Source organism: Gobius niger (assembly GCF_951799975.1).
Source record: "Gobius niger genome assembly, chromosome: 8".
Classification (NCBI taxonomy): Eukaryota; Metazoa; Chordata; class Actinopteri; order Gobiiformes; family Gobiidae; genus Gobius; species Gobius niger.
This window is the reverse complement of record NC_136859.1, coordinates 11,901,606-11,918,057: the sequence shown is the minus strand read 5'-3', so window position 1 is coordinate 11,918,057 and position 16,452 is coordinate 11,901,606. Positions and strand designations below refer to the sequence as shown.

Sequence of the window (16,452 nt, the reverse complement as noted above, 5' to 3'; positions counted from 1 at the left end):
GAGCACTGCCGATAAGGACATGAAGATAAAGAGAGAGACGGGGGAAAGCAGATCAAGTGAGATTTGGAGAGCACAGGAGGAGTGTAGAGGAGGAATGCAGGAGAACAGTGGAGCCAGCCGTAATGACTGGAGAATATAATGGAAAGACAAAAAGGAGTAAACATTTGAGGTAATGTTATTGCGCTGGGGTGTTGCTGTGTGCTCCCTCTGCAGCTAGCACTCCAGAACGCGCCCTTTCATATCAACCTCCCGCTGCTACTGTAAAAAGCGAGCTGGATGTATTTCTGTGTTTTGCATGTCGGCAGCCCTTTGTCGGGAAACTAATAACAAACTGTCACGCTGGCTTTTGATTTGTTTGGATAAAAGACGCTATAATGAGGCCTTTAATGCGCAATATTTAGTGCATTATTCAGACAAGACGGTGGTGCCAATCATCGCCGTTTTCCCGTCTCCAAGTGACAGGCCCGGGCTTTAGTCGTGGAGTCAGAAACAATGGCAGTGATGACAGGCGCATACCCACACACCCCAAAAGTCTGCAGCGCTCCAACAGTCATTATTCTCCAGTATTGCGTCGCGGCGGAAAGTGCTGCATGCTGCAAACTCCGCTGAGGTGACTGACTGCAGGTTATTCATGTCCGCTGCCGCTGTGTAAACTGCCTCAAGCGCACAAGTGTCCCTTTAACACATCCCGGAGCACTAACATATGCGAGAAGACTAAAAAGAATGGTGTGCAACAACTTTGAAGAGGTTTAAACTGCAGGGTTAGCAGCTTTCAAACATAATAGATGTACTTTCTTGTTTGCAAAAAAAAAAAAATGCATGTAGGCAACCACATTGAAAAGAGATTTATTCTTGCACCCAGCAATGTCAAAAATGTTACAAATGCAAAAATATACATCTTCCACCATATTCATTTAATTTTCTGTGTATTTACATGTGTTGTTGCTGCGCTATGCAAAACTATTTAGCTAATATTGGTCGTATCATTGAATAATAATGGAAGTTTAGCCCAGGGTTGACCCAACTGCGGTTCTCAGCTAAGCGATGAAGCCGCCAATACCACGCCTGAGTGGGCCTTGTCAATACACCTGGTCTGACCTATCGGCCGCGGTGGAGAGGGAGAGCGGATCCATAGCATCGACAGCCTCCCCCTCTTCTCGCTCTCATTAGATCCACTCTATTAAACTCCTTATGCATCTGTCCGTAGGCGGCTGCTCGTTCGGGGGCTGGGGAACAATGGCAAAGCCCCGCTGGTGGTCACCCTGGAGCTGACGACAAAACCGAGTGCAACACAGGTGAATTTTGAGGACTGGAAGGTTCTTCAAAAGGCAACAGCTTATGATTGTGCTGGAGGTGGCCCAGTGCAATGTGGCGAGGAACATATGGTGCTTCCAAAACCACTTTCGGAGCAGATTGAGGTCGACGTGTTCAAAGAAAAACAATGCACCTGTAAATGCAAGCTGATGCATATGAGATGTTTCTCCAAGCGCAAAATCAGTAATGACTCATCAAGCTTCTGTGGAAATGTCGAAAGCCTTTGGAGAGCTACTTAGAAAGAGCTCGGCAAAGAGACCCCCAGTCTAGGCCCATCAAAACAAATTACTAATGTTACATAAGACTTATTGACTAAATTGTTATAATCTAGTTGTGCTTACACTCTGAGAATTTCTTTCTGTAACATCTTTAATACACTGCTTGACCCCCCCAAAAAAGTGACCACCTGGATTTTACTAACTGTTATGATCTGGGGCTGCAGTAGTTGATCAGATCTTAGTTCAGCAACTCTATGTGCCCAAAGAATGAGATCAAATGACAACATCATGGGATTTTTGTGCTTCCCTGATGGCACGGGCATACTTTGGTATGTGCTGAAGAAGGCTTTGCTCAGTGGTCAGTGGTGTAAAATGAATGTAATCTGGATCTTTTGACACTGCAGAAGCTTACTGAAACAATGCCACAGTGAATGTGTCCATCTAAATATTTGAGCGTGTGACCGTTTTTGTGGCGACTTTTTTTGGGTCAGGCAGTGCATCTTTCGCAGGGACCACCAGGCATTGAATTCTTTTATTTTCCATACAAGTTTTTGGTACCAAATTATTTTCTGGATCACACCATAGCTTTCCCCCCGATACCGCGGAGGTATGGAGTTGTTTAACCAGTACCCATTTGTCATTGTACAGTGTGTGCTATATGTCCTTGCATATATCATTCAGGAGTGGAGTTGAGGCGAGCGTGGCTGCTGTGCACTGTGTGCAGTGTGGGGGCAGATGGGTCGGGCACGGCTGCGGTCGGCACTCCCATCTTCTGGAGAGAGAGCTCGTCTGTCACTGAGATGGAACGGGAGAACACAGGACGCGCAGCAGATGAGGGACCTGGGACAAAGAGAGAGGGAGTCATGCTTCTTCATTATGACCTTTTACCTTTGTACTCAAATGACATTCTTTACATGCTACAAGAGTACACGCATCTTTCACATGACACAGGAATGAAGCAAATTGACTTTGAAGGACAATGGAATGAAATACATGCTACATAAAAGGACAAACTGAACTAAGATAAAAGAGGAACAAAAGCGAAAGTGGCACTAAGTGGGGGAGCACGGGGATTACAGTGTTAGGCTTTCAGTTCATGCAAGTATCCTCAAGCTCACTGTAGCATACACTTACATCCACAATAGTTAAGTCTTGGTATTCGTGGCACATACTTCGCTTTCATTGTGCACTCTAATGACACGCATCTACTTTTATCAGCGCACATGGATGAAAAAAAGACTATGAGAGGCTCTGTGCACACTTGCAGTGGCAGATTTTGTCCAGCAGGGGGTCAAAGAGGTGCAGTGAGTTGCAGCAGGTTGAGCAATGACTGCAGATTTGTTGCAGCCTGATGTGTCTCATCATCACACACAGAGGGAGAGGGAGCGCAGGAGGCGATGCTACAGGCCAAACGGGGAACTGTACCTTTGATATCTCTTACATCCAGCCGAGGTTCACCAGACTAACCAGCAGGGGGCAGGGTGACCAAACATGCACGTGCAAACAGCTACGCACACTCACTCACACACATATGCCCGGACTCAGACCCCCGCCTGGGCTGACATTTGCAGTAAGTGCTGCAATGGCCGCTTCTGAATGTAGAAAAGGCTGGTGATGGGGCGAGTTCAGCAGGTGGCTGCAGTTTATCAGAGCAGTGCCGAGACATTATACAGTACTTCTCTCATGTCCACTGCGTCTGTCTGTCTTTGTCGGGGCACACAGCCCGTCTCCTCGTGCTCTAAGAGTCTCCTGCCTGCTCTCTCACAGATGCACAGCAGCCATCTGGGCACTTGTTCTACACTGCTCAGGGAGTAGTCACGCCGCTTCAGTTCATGCATGTTGGCATTATTAATACGAATACTCACAGTGGTGGAGCAAATCTGGGTTTATCATTTAAAGATTAGCTGTTTGATTTGTATGGGATTTGTGCTTTTCTCTCTGTGAAAGCATTATTCTCTCTCTCTCTGATGCTAAAATTAAATGTGTGAATAATTACTGCAAACTGTTTCACCTCCACCTCTCCCTCTCTCCTCTTAGTGTTTCACATTCAGCAGTATTCCCCCTTTCTCTACCCCCTCCCTCCCATCCGTATCTCTGCACAGGTCACATCTTTGCACCTCACCTGTGTTACATTTGACTTTGCTGTTGGTCGTCTCTTGCATGATGCGCTCGTACTCCCTCACCTGCTCCAGGCTCAGTCCTGCGGGGAAAAGCAGGAACAACGCATGTTATTTTTTCCACACAATAGGCATCAAGGGTAAACCCCTAAATAAACTGTCCTCCATTTGTTTTGTGCATGTTCAGTACCGTGCCACTCGTCTATCCAGGCCACAGCTTGCCTATGGCCGACCAAGAGAATGTCCTTTATGGTCTGAAATTAGACAAACAACACACGCTTGGAAAAGGAACGATTAAAACATGCTACTATTTTGGATCAAGAGCAGAGGCAAATGTAACTTCACTGTTTTGATAGTTATAAGGTTCATAAACTCACAATATTTCTTTTGACTTTGTTTTTTTCTGCTGTAACAAAGCCACCACTGTTGATTATAGTGAATGAATACTTTAACTAGTATATTGCGTTAATAGAGAACACATTAAACAAAACCTTTCTTCTATGGGGATCTTCTATGCGACTTAGAAAAGCTTACAGTTCGTTCACGTAATCCAATAATTGCAGAGATATTATTAATCATTAAACACGTAAAATACATCTTGATTTAGACAATTTAATGGCAGATTCTTCCTTGGAGCGCTTAAGCCCTCCACCTCTACCCCCATGCATTTCCATTCATAACATCAATGCTCTGATGGCCTATAGTGGGTAAGTTTGCTCTCTCCCCCCTCCTGTCAAAATAAAACCTACAGGCCAAAACATTGTCTTAAAAAGTCCTCAAATGGATATGTAGAACAGGAAAAAAGTCTTGTAACCGAATCCCAGGAATAGGAATGTTATTATAAATGTGCACCCACAGATACAGTATGAAGTGCTGATAAGTTATCTCAGGAGTGCAAACCATATTTACTACACTGCGCATTGAAAATGTTGTTGCTCTCAGCGCGTTCGTTTTTCATCATTCTTGTTCCTGGCTTTCTTTTACTCTCGCCTTTTTTGTCAACACCTGCCCGAGCTGTTCCTCTAAGCCACTGGTGAGAAACAGTCTCTGAAGATGAGCTCACACTAGATAGATGTATTATGAAGCGCCGGATCGCTTAGAAAACAGACACAATGGTGTAACATACAGGTAAATGGCAGTGCAGAGGTGCTTTAAGGCCAGCACTCCTTATCTCTCAGGTTAAACAAATCCAAACTAATGCAGTAACGTTATGGTAAGCACAGTAGATAACAAACTGAGCACTGATACTGAATGTCGATACCTTTCATATTACATCAACTGAATGTTCCCAAACTGATAGGCCTGTGTTCAGTTTAATCATTGACAGTGAGAGTGTTTTTGTTTGGTTGCTTCAAATATGTTGCTATGCAAAACAAACGTGCAAGCATGCGTATAGCTACAGGCTGCCATGAAATATTGGGTGGAATTGATTTTGAAATAAATTATGTTTATGTAAGCTCTTAGTCACATAGGAGTTCTGTACTGGGTTGTTTCAGAAATGAAGATGTTTTGCCTCATCCACGCAGATTCCTAAGTTTAGTTTGCAAATTAAGCCATTTTACAAGGTGAGAGCAGGTTTTAGGACAAATAAGGTCAAGCTAACGGAACGTCTCAACCAGTGGTTCTAAACTGGTGGGTCGGGATCCAAAAGTGAGTTCGCAAACCTTTTCCACAATACATTTTAAAGGTGCATTATGCAACTTTATATGAAAAGTTAATATTCTCTATATTCTATATTATGGCGGCTGTATGAGACGTCAGCTTGGGGCCTTTACTTTCGATCACAGTGGCCTCTACAACGCTCAAGGATCAATTGTTTTGTAGGTTTTCTGAAGAGAGCAGTGAAAACCTTCCAAAAAATTGAACCTGGAGCGTTGTAGAGACAGCCATGATCAAAAGTAAACTACAAGGTCAAACATGCACAATATCAACCTTTTTTTCACAGAATGAGGAGTGACGACAAGATGCACTATTCGATATACGGAAGCTTGTAGTTTATTTATTATTTATTTAGTTTATGTAATTACGGATCCAACATGACAGCAGCAGAAGCAACGCTATTTGTCAATGAAGCTTTAGACTGTGTTCTAAATAGTTTAGCTCTAAAGTTTCCAGCAGGTACGTCAAACGTCATCGGATACAATGACACGATTGGCTATAGCTACGTGCAGATGCATGATAGACATTCGTAGCGCCCAATAAACGGCTATGGACGATCATAAACCACACCTCTGCTACGAGAAAATGAACTGGTAGTCCCCAGACTGCTGTTAGCCAGGCTAGTATTTCACTTGATGCACAAGAAATTCAATTCTTATTTGCTTGGCCTTTTAAGATTATGATGGGTCCTGACTGCATCCCAGTAGAGAACCACTGTCTGGACTCAGTTTACATCCCAGAAAAATAGCTTTGTGAATGAGAAGGTGTGTCTTTAATTTGTAAAACAATTAAGGACACACCTTCCCCAATATTCTTTCAAATGATTTACTTGAGCCATGTGTGTGTTTCTGCATATGAGTTTTTGGACTCAACAACATCTGTGCTCTGTTGCAGTTGTGCCGTATCGGCGCGTGGTCTTACTCTGTGAATGAAGTCCTCTGTTCTGGTCTGGAAGCCGTAGACCTCAAAGCTGCAGCAGATCCGTTTGTAGGAGCACATGATGGGCCTGTGCTCATCCCTCCAGCCCTTCTCCAGAGGACCACGCCCCGTTTTACTGGACTGCCACTGGCTCAGGTCCTGCCCAGCACATGACATATATACATCAAATTGAAGCTGTAACCCTATAGTTAAGACCTCTGGCCTGTTACTCCATTGTAGTCAGTCTTCTTCATGTTCTCAAAATGTGCACTTTTAATTCAATCATAATTTTAAACAGAAATTTCCAATCCAGCCCAGTTGTAGATCAGGCTTAGATATCGGTTTTGCCTTGCCTACACAGCATATATAATACACACATAAGGAGCATAGGAGGGTTAGTGCTGAGTCTGCTGTATCACTGTGTACAGAGCTGTGACCGTTTGCTGTGGTTAAAGCCTATGGTGCTCCCTCTGTATTTGATCAATGCAATACTCGAGATTGAAGTGGAGTGTTTGCTTTCAATTATGAACAGAACAGAAGATAAGAAGCTACTATACCTTTGAACTATGGGAATAATATGCTCTATTGTAACATGGGAGGGGTTGTGTTCATGTGGCGTCAATTAAACATATCTTCAGTTCCCATTGTTTAAGAATAAGGTGAAAAGTAGTTGATAAACCGGGGCAGCAAGTATTTTGTGCAAATAAATTGTACTGAAAATACTGAAATAGATAATATGTATTTCAGAACAGAGTTTGAACAGGTTAGCAGGTTTTATACATAAGAAGACTCCAGACAGGTTATTTAACCCTGACAAACAGGTTTGATTGCAATAAATTGTGCAATGTAGACGTTTTGACCTGGTTTATGGTTAATATCTCTGTAATTTCTGATCCAATTCACATGAAACAGTACTTCAGCACAAACTCTTGACCTAAAAGCTTATGATCCAACATACAGCAACTAAAATTCTTGTTGTGAAAGTGAAAAAAAAAAGTTGCTTATCACATCAATACAGAATCATCAAATAAAAAATTGCAGCCTTTTTCAGAATAAATAAGTTCTCAACCTCCCTGTAGTCAAGGAGGAGATTCCTTTTATCAAGTAAGGAATAACAAATATGGCTTTGCTGTCTTAAATACTTAGACAAACATCTTTTAGCTCTTTGGAGACACGCTGCACCTCGCACACTAACCACATAAACAAACAGGAATTACAGTGAGTGCAGTGAAAACCAGGTGGAATGTTTAACCAGGGATTTACTCCTGGTGGCGTCATAGACAGTCATTGTTCAGGTTCAAAACAAGGCTTTACCTTCCCTTAATGTAATAATGTCCAACAATTCCATAAAATATTGTACCTTTAAGCAAGTATTTTGAATAACTGTGCCTTAAAACACGCACGTCCTACCTCTGTTTCTTTGTAGTGCTTATCAGGGATGGGGTCGCTTAGGATATCCAGGAAAGCGACGTTCTCCGCTGGGGTGGGCTTATCCCTGAACACCTACGGGACAGGCAGACGCAGTAAGTCAACCATTCGATCCAAGCAAAGCACACTGCTGCTAGACACACACGGTCGGAGCAAAGCAGGGCGACACAAGACACAAATACTGCACAGAAAAGTGGGGTCACACACATAACGTATATCCCGCCCCGAGGTCTTTGAAGCAAATCACACAGGAGCAACTAGAGGAGACAGGAGGCCAGAGGGAGGCGACAAGGACATAGCAGTGACACTACACGTCCTTCGCTTTATTCATGCTTTAATCAGAACCAATTTCTGTACACAAACCTACATTTGTGTTTGGCTGGCAAGAAAAGATTCGTAGTGGAGGCAGTTTTATTGCTGAAAACATCACAATGGCGTCTGGGGAAGCTGTGTAGTTTGGGAAAACACGGAAGAGCAACACCTCATGACAACAGCAGGGAGAGTTTTCTTTCTTGACGAGAAGACAGACTGAAAATGCAGGATTTCTTAAACACAACTGCAGGTTTGTGTTTTTATGAGGAAAAAAACTTAACATGGCAAAAGCACAAAAACATCCATTGAGTGCAATAAGGACTTTAAAGAAAGAGAAAGAGCTGACTGTGTGCCCGTTTGCTTGAGAGAGTGCGAGGAGAGGGGGCACAGACCCATAGCACTTTTGTCTGACCTTGTTTGGAATTAGTTGTAATGCCCCGGTGAAGCTGTTCAGAGAAAACTAACAAACGGAGCTGGCCGCTGCAAGGAAATAACCTGCTGCACGTCTCTCACTGCTCTGACTCTACACCTTGTTCCCTCTTATGGAATATGTTACATTAACTGCTTACATTGCATACAAAGCATGACACTGCTGCTACAATGTAAATCATTGTAATTGTATTGCATTGTATTGTTTGACAATAGGCACAGGCTGCGCTCTGAACGTGTGGTGAAGTGCGTACATCATTGTTCATAATGACTGCTTGTTTGAGGTGAACTTATGTAACCCACCGTGACTGTCGACATTGAACAAGCCAGTCCACATTCTTACTCAGCATTGATACATGTTGGGACAGGAGGCTTTCCTTGATTACACACACTCGGTCACACTTGTTTGAATGAATGTAGACAGGCCCAGCTGATTGCTGCATGGCAGCGCTGTGCACCACGCTGCATGTCTGCCTAATAGATTTGCCAATACTACATTTTGTTCTCTGCTTGTTTCTCTTGATGAACATTCTCCCTTTTTCATGCTGTAGAGAAAAATGTGATTTGTCGCCTGCTTTAGCCCCCTCCTTTCCTTTCTTGCTCACTCCATCTTTCTCACTCTACCCAGCAGCTTTCAGTCATACTCACATTGTCGTTATCGCCTTTGTTGTTCTCAAATCGGGTCTCAATGCGGATGCTGAACTTGGGGAGGAATGATACCTGGGGGTGACAATAGGTATAAATGTTGGGCTGGAGCCTGGCAGATGAGATGTGCTGATACTGTTGTATTCATGTACAGTGAGTGAAGGCACTTACTGAGTACTCTGCAGCAGCAGGGCGTTCGATACGGAGAGGGAGAAACAGAATGAGTTACTCATACATGCATGAGCACACCGTGCTTCTTACACTAAACTGCAAACACACACTTTCCACTGGGGGATTTATGCATGGATGCTAATAAATGTTTGATTACACTTGTGAAAAAGCAGGTGTTTCAAAGCAAATACATCGTGTTTTATGCATGGAGGTGAAAGTTACCTGATGTTTATTACAAACATGTGTATACAGACATGTTTTTGACACTGCATAATGTATGAATAACCATATACTGCAGTAACAGGAAAACTGGACTGAAAATGCTATTCTACACAATGCTCCATCTGAGTTGGAAGATCAATAAACGAAGTTACAGAAACTGAGCCCAAAGCGTCTTGTATTATGTACCTGTGATAGTGTACGGGTAGAAGTTCCAGGCCTTCTCTGTCACATAGAAGAAGCGTGGCACAAAGGCCTTGGCCCAGCCCGGCAGTTTACTGAAACACACATAGAACTGCTGCTAAGCGGAGTATGGCTGATTATACAGTATGAGAGACAAAGAAAGCCAAGTGCTTTTGGTGCCATTTATAGCCCGATTACCTGTAGGCTACTCTCAGACTGTATGACTCATTCCCAATTACACCTGTGGTGATGAATTGTTAGTGCGGTGTGGAGGTCACATGCCAGAGCATGATTGAAGGCAAATACATTCTCCTCGCACTTCACTTAAATGTGCAGATGTGTGTCGGGCCTGTGTGTGTGTGTGCGTGTGTGTGTGTGTGTGTGTGTGTGTGTGTGTGTGTGTGTGTGAGTGTATTTTTACTAATGAGAGCCCAATGTCCCACAAGCAATGAGAGATTAGGACAATCCTCCACAGTGGGGACGTTTCTTTGCTTCTCTCAGTTTATTTAAGGATTAGGCCTTGGGTTTTAGCAGCCTATTGAAAACCAGTTAAGGTTATTATTAGGGCCACTATTTTTCTCATGAAAATAACCACTGTCCTTTGTTCTGACAATCCGCCCAAACAGGTTTAATACCAGTGTAATAAGAGTCCCCGCAGAGCTGAGAAAACCAAGGAAACTCCATACACACAAATGACATCAAACTAAATGTAATTAAATTAAATTACCAGCGTAATAACACCTAAACATCATGATGCTTTTGGTTTCTTTTATTTGCAATGAAAATGTTCCCCATGCACTATGGCTGCCGTAGGACAAGAGAAACTGTATTTATTCTCTTTATGAGCGTTGTTGTCAAAGTATAAGAGAATTCATTAAAGTATAATAATTGATGTTGGTTTTTTTTGTCATGTTTCAAGTCAAGCTGGAGAACAGCACACTTGGCAGACTGGCAGGGAGCATCATCCCACATACTGTACTCTGTAATCAGAGCCGCGGGATGACAAACATGTTTTTCCCACCTGACACTCTGAAACTCGGGAAAGCTCTTCATGTTTTTTTTCATATTTTTTTTGCCAATTACCTATAAAAACAACCCAACTTCAATGCACCGCGTCCTGGGCCGGGACGTGTCCAGGCAGGGGGCCGCTGGACTTTGGGCTCTGATCAGGGTGTTACTGTGTTGAAACTGTGCTTTATGGCCTGTCAGTCGTGAGGTAAGAGCTCAAAGATCAAAAGCGGTGGAAGTGCTGAGGGCAGAGCTGCCAGACGGAGGATAAGGCGAGTGTGGCCTATAGGCACAGATTCGGAGGTCAGCTCTGTACCTGCTGAGGTAGATCCGCTTCTCAGTCAGCTGTCCGTGGCCGTGCTGCGGGTGAATCTCCGGCTCATTCTTCACCACCTCCACTCCCTCTCCTCCTCCACTCTGCTCACAGCTGTGCTTACTGATCATGTAGAGCTGCCCAATCTGGTACTGCCCCGGGAGACAAAAAGGACCACAGTTAGGATGGAGATAGTCTCTGAATCAGCACGCATAGCTGCACATATCAAGTCACTGCTCAAAGTAGGGTTCGGTCAAACATGTAAACACGCCTAAAACACACTCACTGTTCACACCACTTTTATTTAGACGAGACGAGTAGGGTTTTGATAATCCAATCATAGTTCCATCAATAACTCGCTGGCATATTGGATTAAACGGAGTGATGACACCACTCTGCTGGCAGCTGGTCACTGTTGCTGAGTCTTGTGTTCTGCAGCCACTTACTTAGGCCCATGCTTTGTATTTGCTCTTCATTTTTTAATAGTCACTTGGTGTATATAGAAAGATTTTCCCTCAAGTAACCAAATCAGACATGAAAATTTAATTTGGCCGCTGAGAGTGAGCGTGCTGGTCTAAATGAAGGGGAGGGACTTTGTTCTCTGCTGCAGTCCTAGTTTGTGCTGGTGCTGATGAGGACTTGTGTAAGAGCTAAAGAGGCCTTTGGGCAGCGGCTGCACTCGCTTCACTGTACACACAACCGCTCCCGCCATTAACGCCGTGGTTCAGCCGCAATAAAGTTAACTTTTCCAAACTTTAAAAGGCTGTGTTTCCACAATAAGACGCACACACAAATTGGAATGTGGCGACCATTTTCATATAATTCGTTTTGCTGACCTACATTAGCCGGCCACCACCATTATTCTTATTAGAAGCCGGATCAGAGGAGTGTAGCAGAGAGGGTTTCCATCCTTCACTGGGCTCTGGGCTCATCAGCGGGACACTCCTTCTTGTTGCAATTACTGAATAATGTCAACATTCCCTGTTTGCTTATTAGATATTCATGGGGCTTAATGAATCATCTCAATGGGCGCCTGTACATGTCCCAAGATTCAAGGAAGTGATCCTCCCCTAGCAGAGGTTCACTGTAGGCTACTGTACTGGGATAATGGGAGCAGGAAGTTCTAAATCATGGCTGTGGACTCTGAACCGCTCAGTGAGTGATGCTTGTATTGTCATGTATTTTTATCTGTGAATGTGTGTGCCAGTGTGGGGTGGAGCAGGCTCCGTGACAGCAGCTGCAGTGAAAGATAGTGTTTGATTAAAACGGAAAAGTGCTTCAAAGAAATTTCTATTTTTACAATGATTAAATCTTAAAAGCAAAAACTTGAAGCTGCTGTGTCACCAAAGCACCAACCACTGTCTCCCGCTAAAAATGTTGCTGATCATCCCAAAAATAGGACTTCACAGTGTCTGACTTGTGCCACGCTAAAATGTCCTAATGTGAGGAAAATTACTAAAGGTCTATAAACACTGTCAAGCTATTTTTTTATTGTCCAGATAGAGGGAGTGTGTGATTTGTGAAATGTGATCCTGGAGGTGCATGCTTCCAATTAGTCATACCCTGTTATTTAGATCTTTCTAACAACAATAGTGAGTCTTGAAATGTTTTGGAGCGATGCCAGTGTTTAAAGCCATTATGAAAGTACGGCTTACTCTCCCCACAGAACAGAAAGCAGAAAATTGTTTTCCATTCTTGGAAGCACACGTACGTCATTCTTGTACAGGTCGCATCAGTTTTCATTTTGTCAGTGGAAAATTTTGGGAATTATGTTTATGAGCGGAAGAAAATGGATGGAACAATAAAAAATATGCATTTTATAGAATTGGTGATCCAATGCTATAATTTGAACTTACGCCATGTTTGATGTGAGCGGGATCGGATCGGCACTTCCATTGTATTGACACTTCCGGTAGATTGCAAAGTTCATTAAGTGGAGAACGAGGGAAAACGGTCGCGGCTAAAATCGGATGTTTAGTAGATTGATTTGTATAAAATGTCCAACGTTCATTTGCACCAACAAGTCAACACTGTTTCTCTACACGGCCTAAAAACTGCTTTGCATTCGTGTAGTAACTTATTTGATCTTGACTTCTCCAGTCCTATGTACACTAATAGGAGAAAAGGGGCGGGCACAATTCATGGCGGCGCCCACGCAAACATCCGGAATAAACGGAATAGATTTACAGTTTCCATAACAGAATGAAAAGTAAACAAGACAAACTCGTTCAGCTGCTACTGGTTACTGGTTAGTACTGGTTAATCATACGTTAATACTACAACATTATATAAAAAAAAATTCTTATAGGCAGTTTGAAGCGCGTCGACACACAATAAATCCAGTGTGTTACATTTTAAAATCTCAAGTGGTTTATTGCTATGGATTTTGCATTTATAATCCCACAATACTATGGCTTTGGTGACTCAATACTTGAATATGTGAATAAAATGGTGCAGAGGGTCACCACTTTTTGACAGTCCCATGCCTGGATAAATAGGGTTGCATCTGGAAAAGCTGACAGTGTGTGCTAAATGAAGATTATAATTTCATACTATTGTATTCTAGATTTGTTCACACTTTGCATAAGTCGTGCATGTTGTTTCCAATAGGTTTTGCACCTTTTCTTCCAAAGGGAAAGCTTTAAATTATGTAGCTGGGCCAATACAATAGATTCGACTTCAAATATGCTCCACTTACTTTAGATTCATGTGAAAGAGGATTTACTGCAGGCTCAAGTTTCCCTGTGGCCCGCGCCCGTACTGTAAATCCTATTTGGGACTGCTATTTGTCACTGTCATTGTTGCGGTAACAGGTAGAATTGGTGGTGGCCTTAGCGCAGATCATGAGGACATTGCTCTTTGAAGGACATTGTGTGCCCCGTGTTTGTGCAGTGTCCTTCCTCGCGTTCCCTTTTATGCTCTTGCAGGCCATACACCTTTGTTTGAGCCGGGGACACATACAAAGCCACCGCCGTCACTAACCAGTCGGACTAGTTTGTGAGCTGCGCGCTGTAGCGGACAGATGGAGAGATAATTTGGCTGTGCGTGTGCGGCTGTCCAGGTGTTGCGCGTTGGCTGCTCTCAGATTGGCCCGGGCTCGTCAGCGCTGAACATAGCTCGCTACCCTGTTGTGCCAGCTCCCGCGACGCAGCCACAGGAGACCAGCGCACTCCGCTGGCACCGCTCTTATCGCCACATTAACACTTTGGAGATTACAACTTGAAGCAACACTTAGAAAATAAAATTAGTCTTTGGTCTTTCGATTTCGGGGCCGTACACCTGACTGTGCGTTCGCTACGGCTGCACAAATAATCAAAATTGAACTGAACAGTTTGAATGGTCGCAATTAGGAAATCTCAAAGACCTCTCTTATTTAGGCCATCCAACATTCTTTGCAAACAATGTAAAGGATGCTATCAGTGTTTTAGATCAGTGTTTCCCAACCAGGGGTACGCAAACGTGTGGCAGGGGATCCTTAGAATTATTTCAGATGAAAAAGAAGATCAGACGGAATTGCATTTCAATATGATTTTTAAAGAACAGTTAATTTTAGTGACATTTTCCTGTAAAAAGTTCCCATTTAAAGGCACACTGCGTAACATTTTGGACTATAATGTTCCCATCAGTACAAAACATGCTACCAATGAGCAGTTCAACACAGAAAATGCTATTACTGCAGTGGTAATCAAAGAATGGATTTGGATGAGAACCTAATCTGTTTGAATCTCCATGGAGACGAGCAGGTGACACACCCACTTCCAGTAAAGTTACAGTCATGTCTTAGGAGAAGTGAGACGCTTTTTTCTAAATAAATGACGGCACCCACAAGGTACTTTGAGCAGAAATGAAAGACTCAAGCAAGACAAAAAAGTTTGGGAAGCACTCTTTTAGACCATTATAGAAATCACATTACTTGTCTGAAATTTTGCAGTATATCGTTCCCCCCCAAATTATGCAGCCCTACTGTAGACAACAAAAGACCCCGTCTCCGTGGGGCCTTGTCATGTTTGAAACCTTCTCCCTTTGTAGTTCAGACCAACACAAACACGTTATCAAATGCATGTGACTCTTGTATTAGATGAAAGATTTCCCTCCTCTCTCAAATGTTAATGCTCATGAATGCACAAAAATCACCAGTGTGCAGTAATTACAGCAGCTGTCAGAAAAAAAATCACAATTGGATATCACCCCCCCCACCCCCCAAATCCTTCAGCCCTGTACGGCATGTGTGTGTTTGTGGTAGCATGTGGGAAAGGTAAACAGACTTACCTCCTCCACGGTCAAGGGCATGCATATACGGTACTCTTTCATCAACATGGCGCTGCTATGTGAACTTGGCTGCTGTCTATTTGCCTGTGAGTGACTCTATCTGGACTGTCTCGGTTGCATAGCACAGACAGGTTGAGGCAGGCTACACTCTTGACCTCGTTTTTTCGCCGTCTTTGTTTTGCTGGTCCACATACACAGAACACTCTCCGCCTCCTGTTAACTGTTTACCGCTTTCTGGTGCTTCCCGCTTCTCGTTTCGCTTCCTCAATTAATCTCAACTTCTAACCGCTCGTTACTTGTGCCTGCGAGGCGCTCTCCACTGCCTGCCGTGGACTGTTTAACTTTCTGTTTTGCTTCCTAAAAGAGTGTCTAATTGGCTGCGGGGCGAGTTTGAAATGTCCTCTGCTCCTCTGTAAACCAACCCTACCTGTTCCCTGCCCTCTGCCTGTGCGCTTTATAGGCAGACTTCTCATGTGTAACCCAGCGCTCCTCCCAATTCCCCCATCGGCTGCGCGGTTGTTGCTTTCAGTTCCCTCAACAAATTCCTCAGCTTCAGCGCCCTCCTTATCTGTACTTTGCCCCCGCCCATTGTACTTTACTACTTCCTCACCTGTGTAGCCCCCTCCCCTCTTCCTCCCTGTGATCTTTATCAGCTCAGAGCCTTTTTTTTCCTTCCCTCAACAGAAGGCTATTTTTAACTCACAATTGGAAAGCGCATTGCTCAAGCCGCTTTACACACACTTTATGACAGCCTCTCCAGATTTAAAGAACAGAAAGAAAGAAAGAAAACCAGCCATGCTATGAGTTTGTATAGATCCAAAGTCCAGTTGCGTACATATTGCGCCATCAGAGTCTGAGCTATGGAAGAATTTGCTTTGAAACTTGTCATTTTGCGTATACTCTGACATGGTTAAAGGGTTTGCTTTTTGCGCCAATATGTTTATTTTTAGTTAGTCATAAAGCTACGCAGGTAAGAACCCAACATTTAACAAGAGACAGATCTCAATTTGTGTAGTTTAATATTACAAATTTGCTGAGAAACACAACACAGACACAACCAAGGTTCAGCCATCACTGTGCTGATGTTAAATGTCTCAGGATGATGTTCTCTTCTTGTCAAACTGGTCTAAAACGTTGACATTTGCAACACAAACACCGCACCTACCACCTAAATCTGATACTTTTACCACAAAGCAAAGAACAAAGGTACAGCCATAAAATGTGCATACAGTGCATCACTCAAATCAGG

At 43.4% G+C, this 16,452-nt stretch overlaps 1 protein-coding gene across 1 annotated transcript; it reads right to left on the bottom strand.

The window, feature by feature from the left end:
• Nucleotides 1-1,976: 1,976 nt before the first annotated feature.
• pitpnc1b (phosphatidylinositol transfer protein cytoplasmic 1b) lies at nucleotides 1,977-15,701 on the bottom strand. Its single transcript, XM_079561466.1, has 10 exons — nucleotides 15,204-15,701; nucleotides 10,938-11,086; nucleotides 9,620-9,708; nucleotides 9,212-9,219; nucleotides 9,044-9,115; nucleotides 7,637-7,729; nucleotides 6,230-6,385; nucleotides 3,840-3,903; nucleotides 3,655-3,732; nucleotides 1,977-2,372 (listed from the first exon to the last, which is right to left on the bottom strand). Exons 1-10 carry the CDS (start codon nucleotides 15,249-15,251, stop codon nucleotides 2,206-2,208), a joined length of 924 nt encoding a protein of 307 aa, XP_079417592.1. The 5' UTR covers nucleotides 15,252-15,701; the 3' UTR covers nucleotides 1,977-2,205.
• Between the last annotated feature and the right edge of the window lie 751 nt (nucleotides 15,702-16,452).

Bases quoted from the DNA above. Each gene is read 5' to 3' on its own strand.
- pitpnc1b (XM_079561466.1), bottom strand. From the start codon at position 15,251: ATGTTGATGAAAGAGTACCGTATATGCATGCCCTTGACCGTGGAGGAG. The intron at 7,730-9,043 runs GTGAGTATGACT...CCTGTCCCGTAG, and splicing joins ACAAAGGCGATAACGACAAT to GTGTTCAGGGATAAGCCCAC. The intron at 6,386-7,636 runs GTAGGACGTGCG...TGTGCTGGGCAG, and splicing joins AGCACTACAAAGAAACAGAG to GACCTGAGCCAGTGGCAGTC.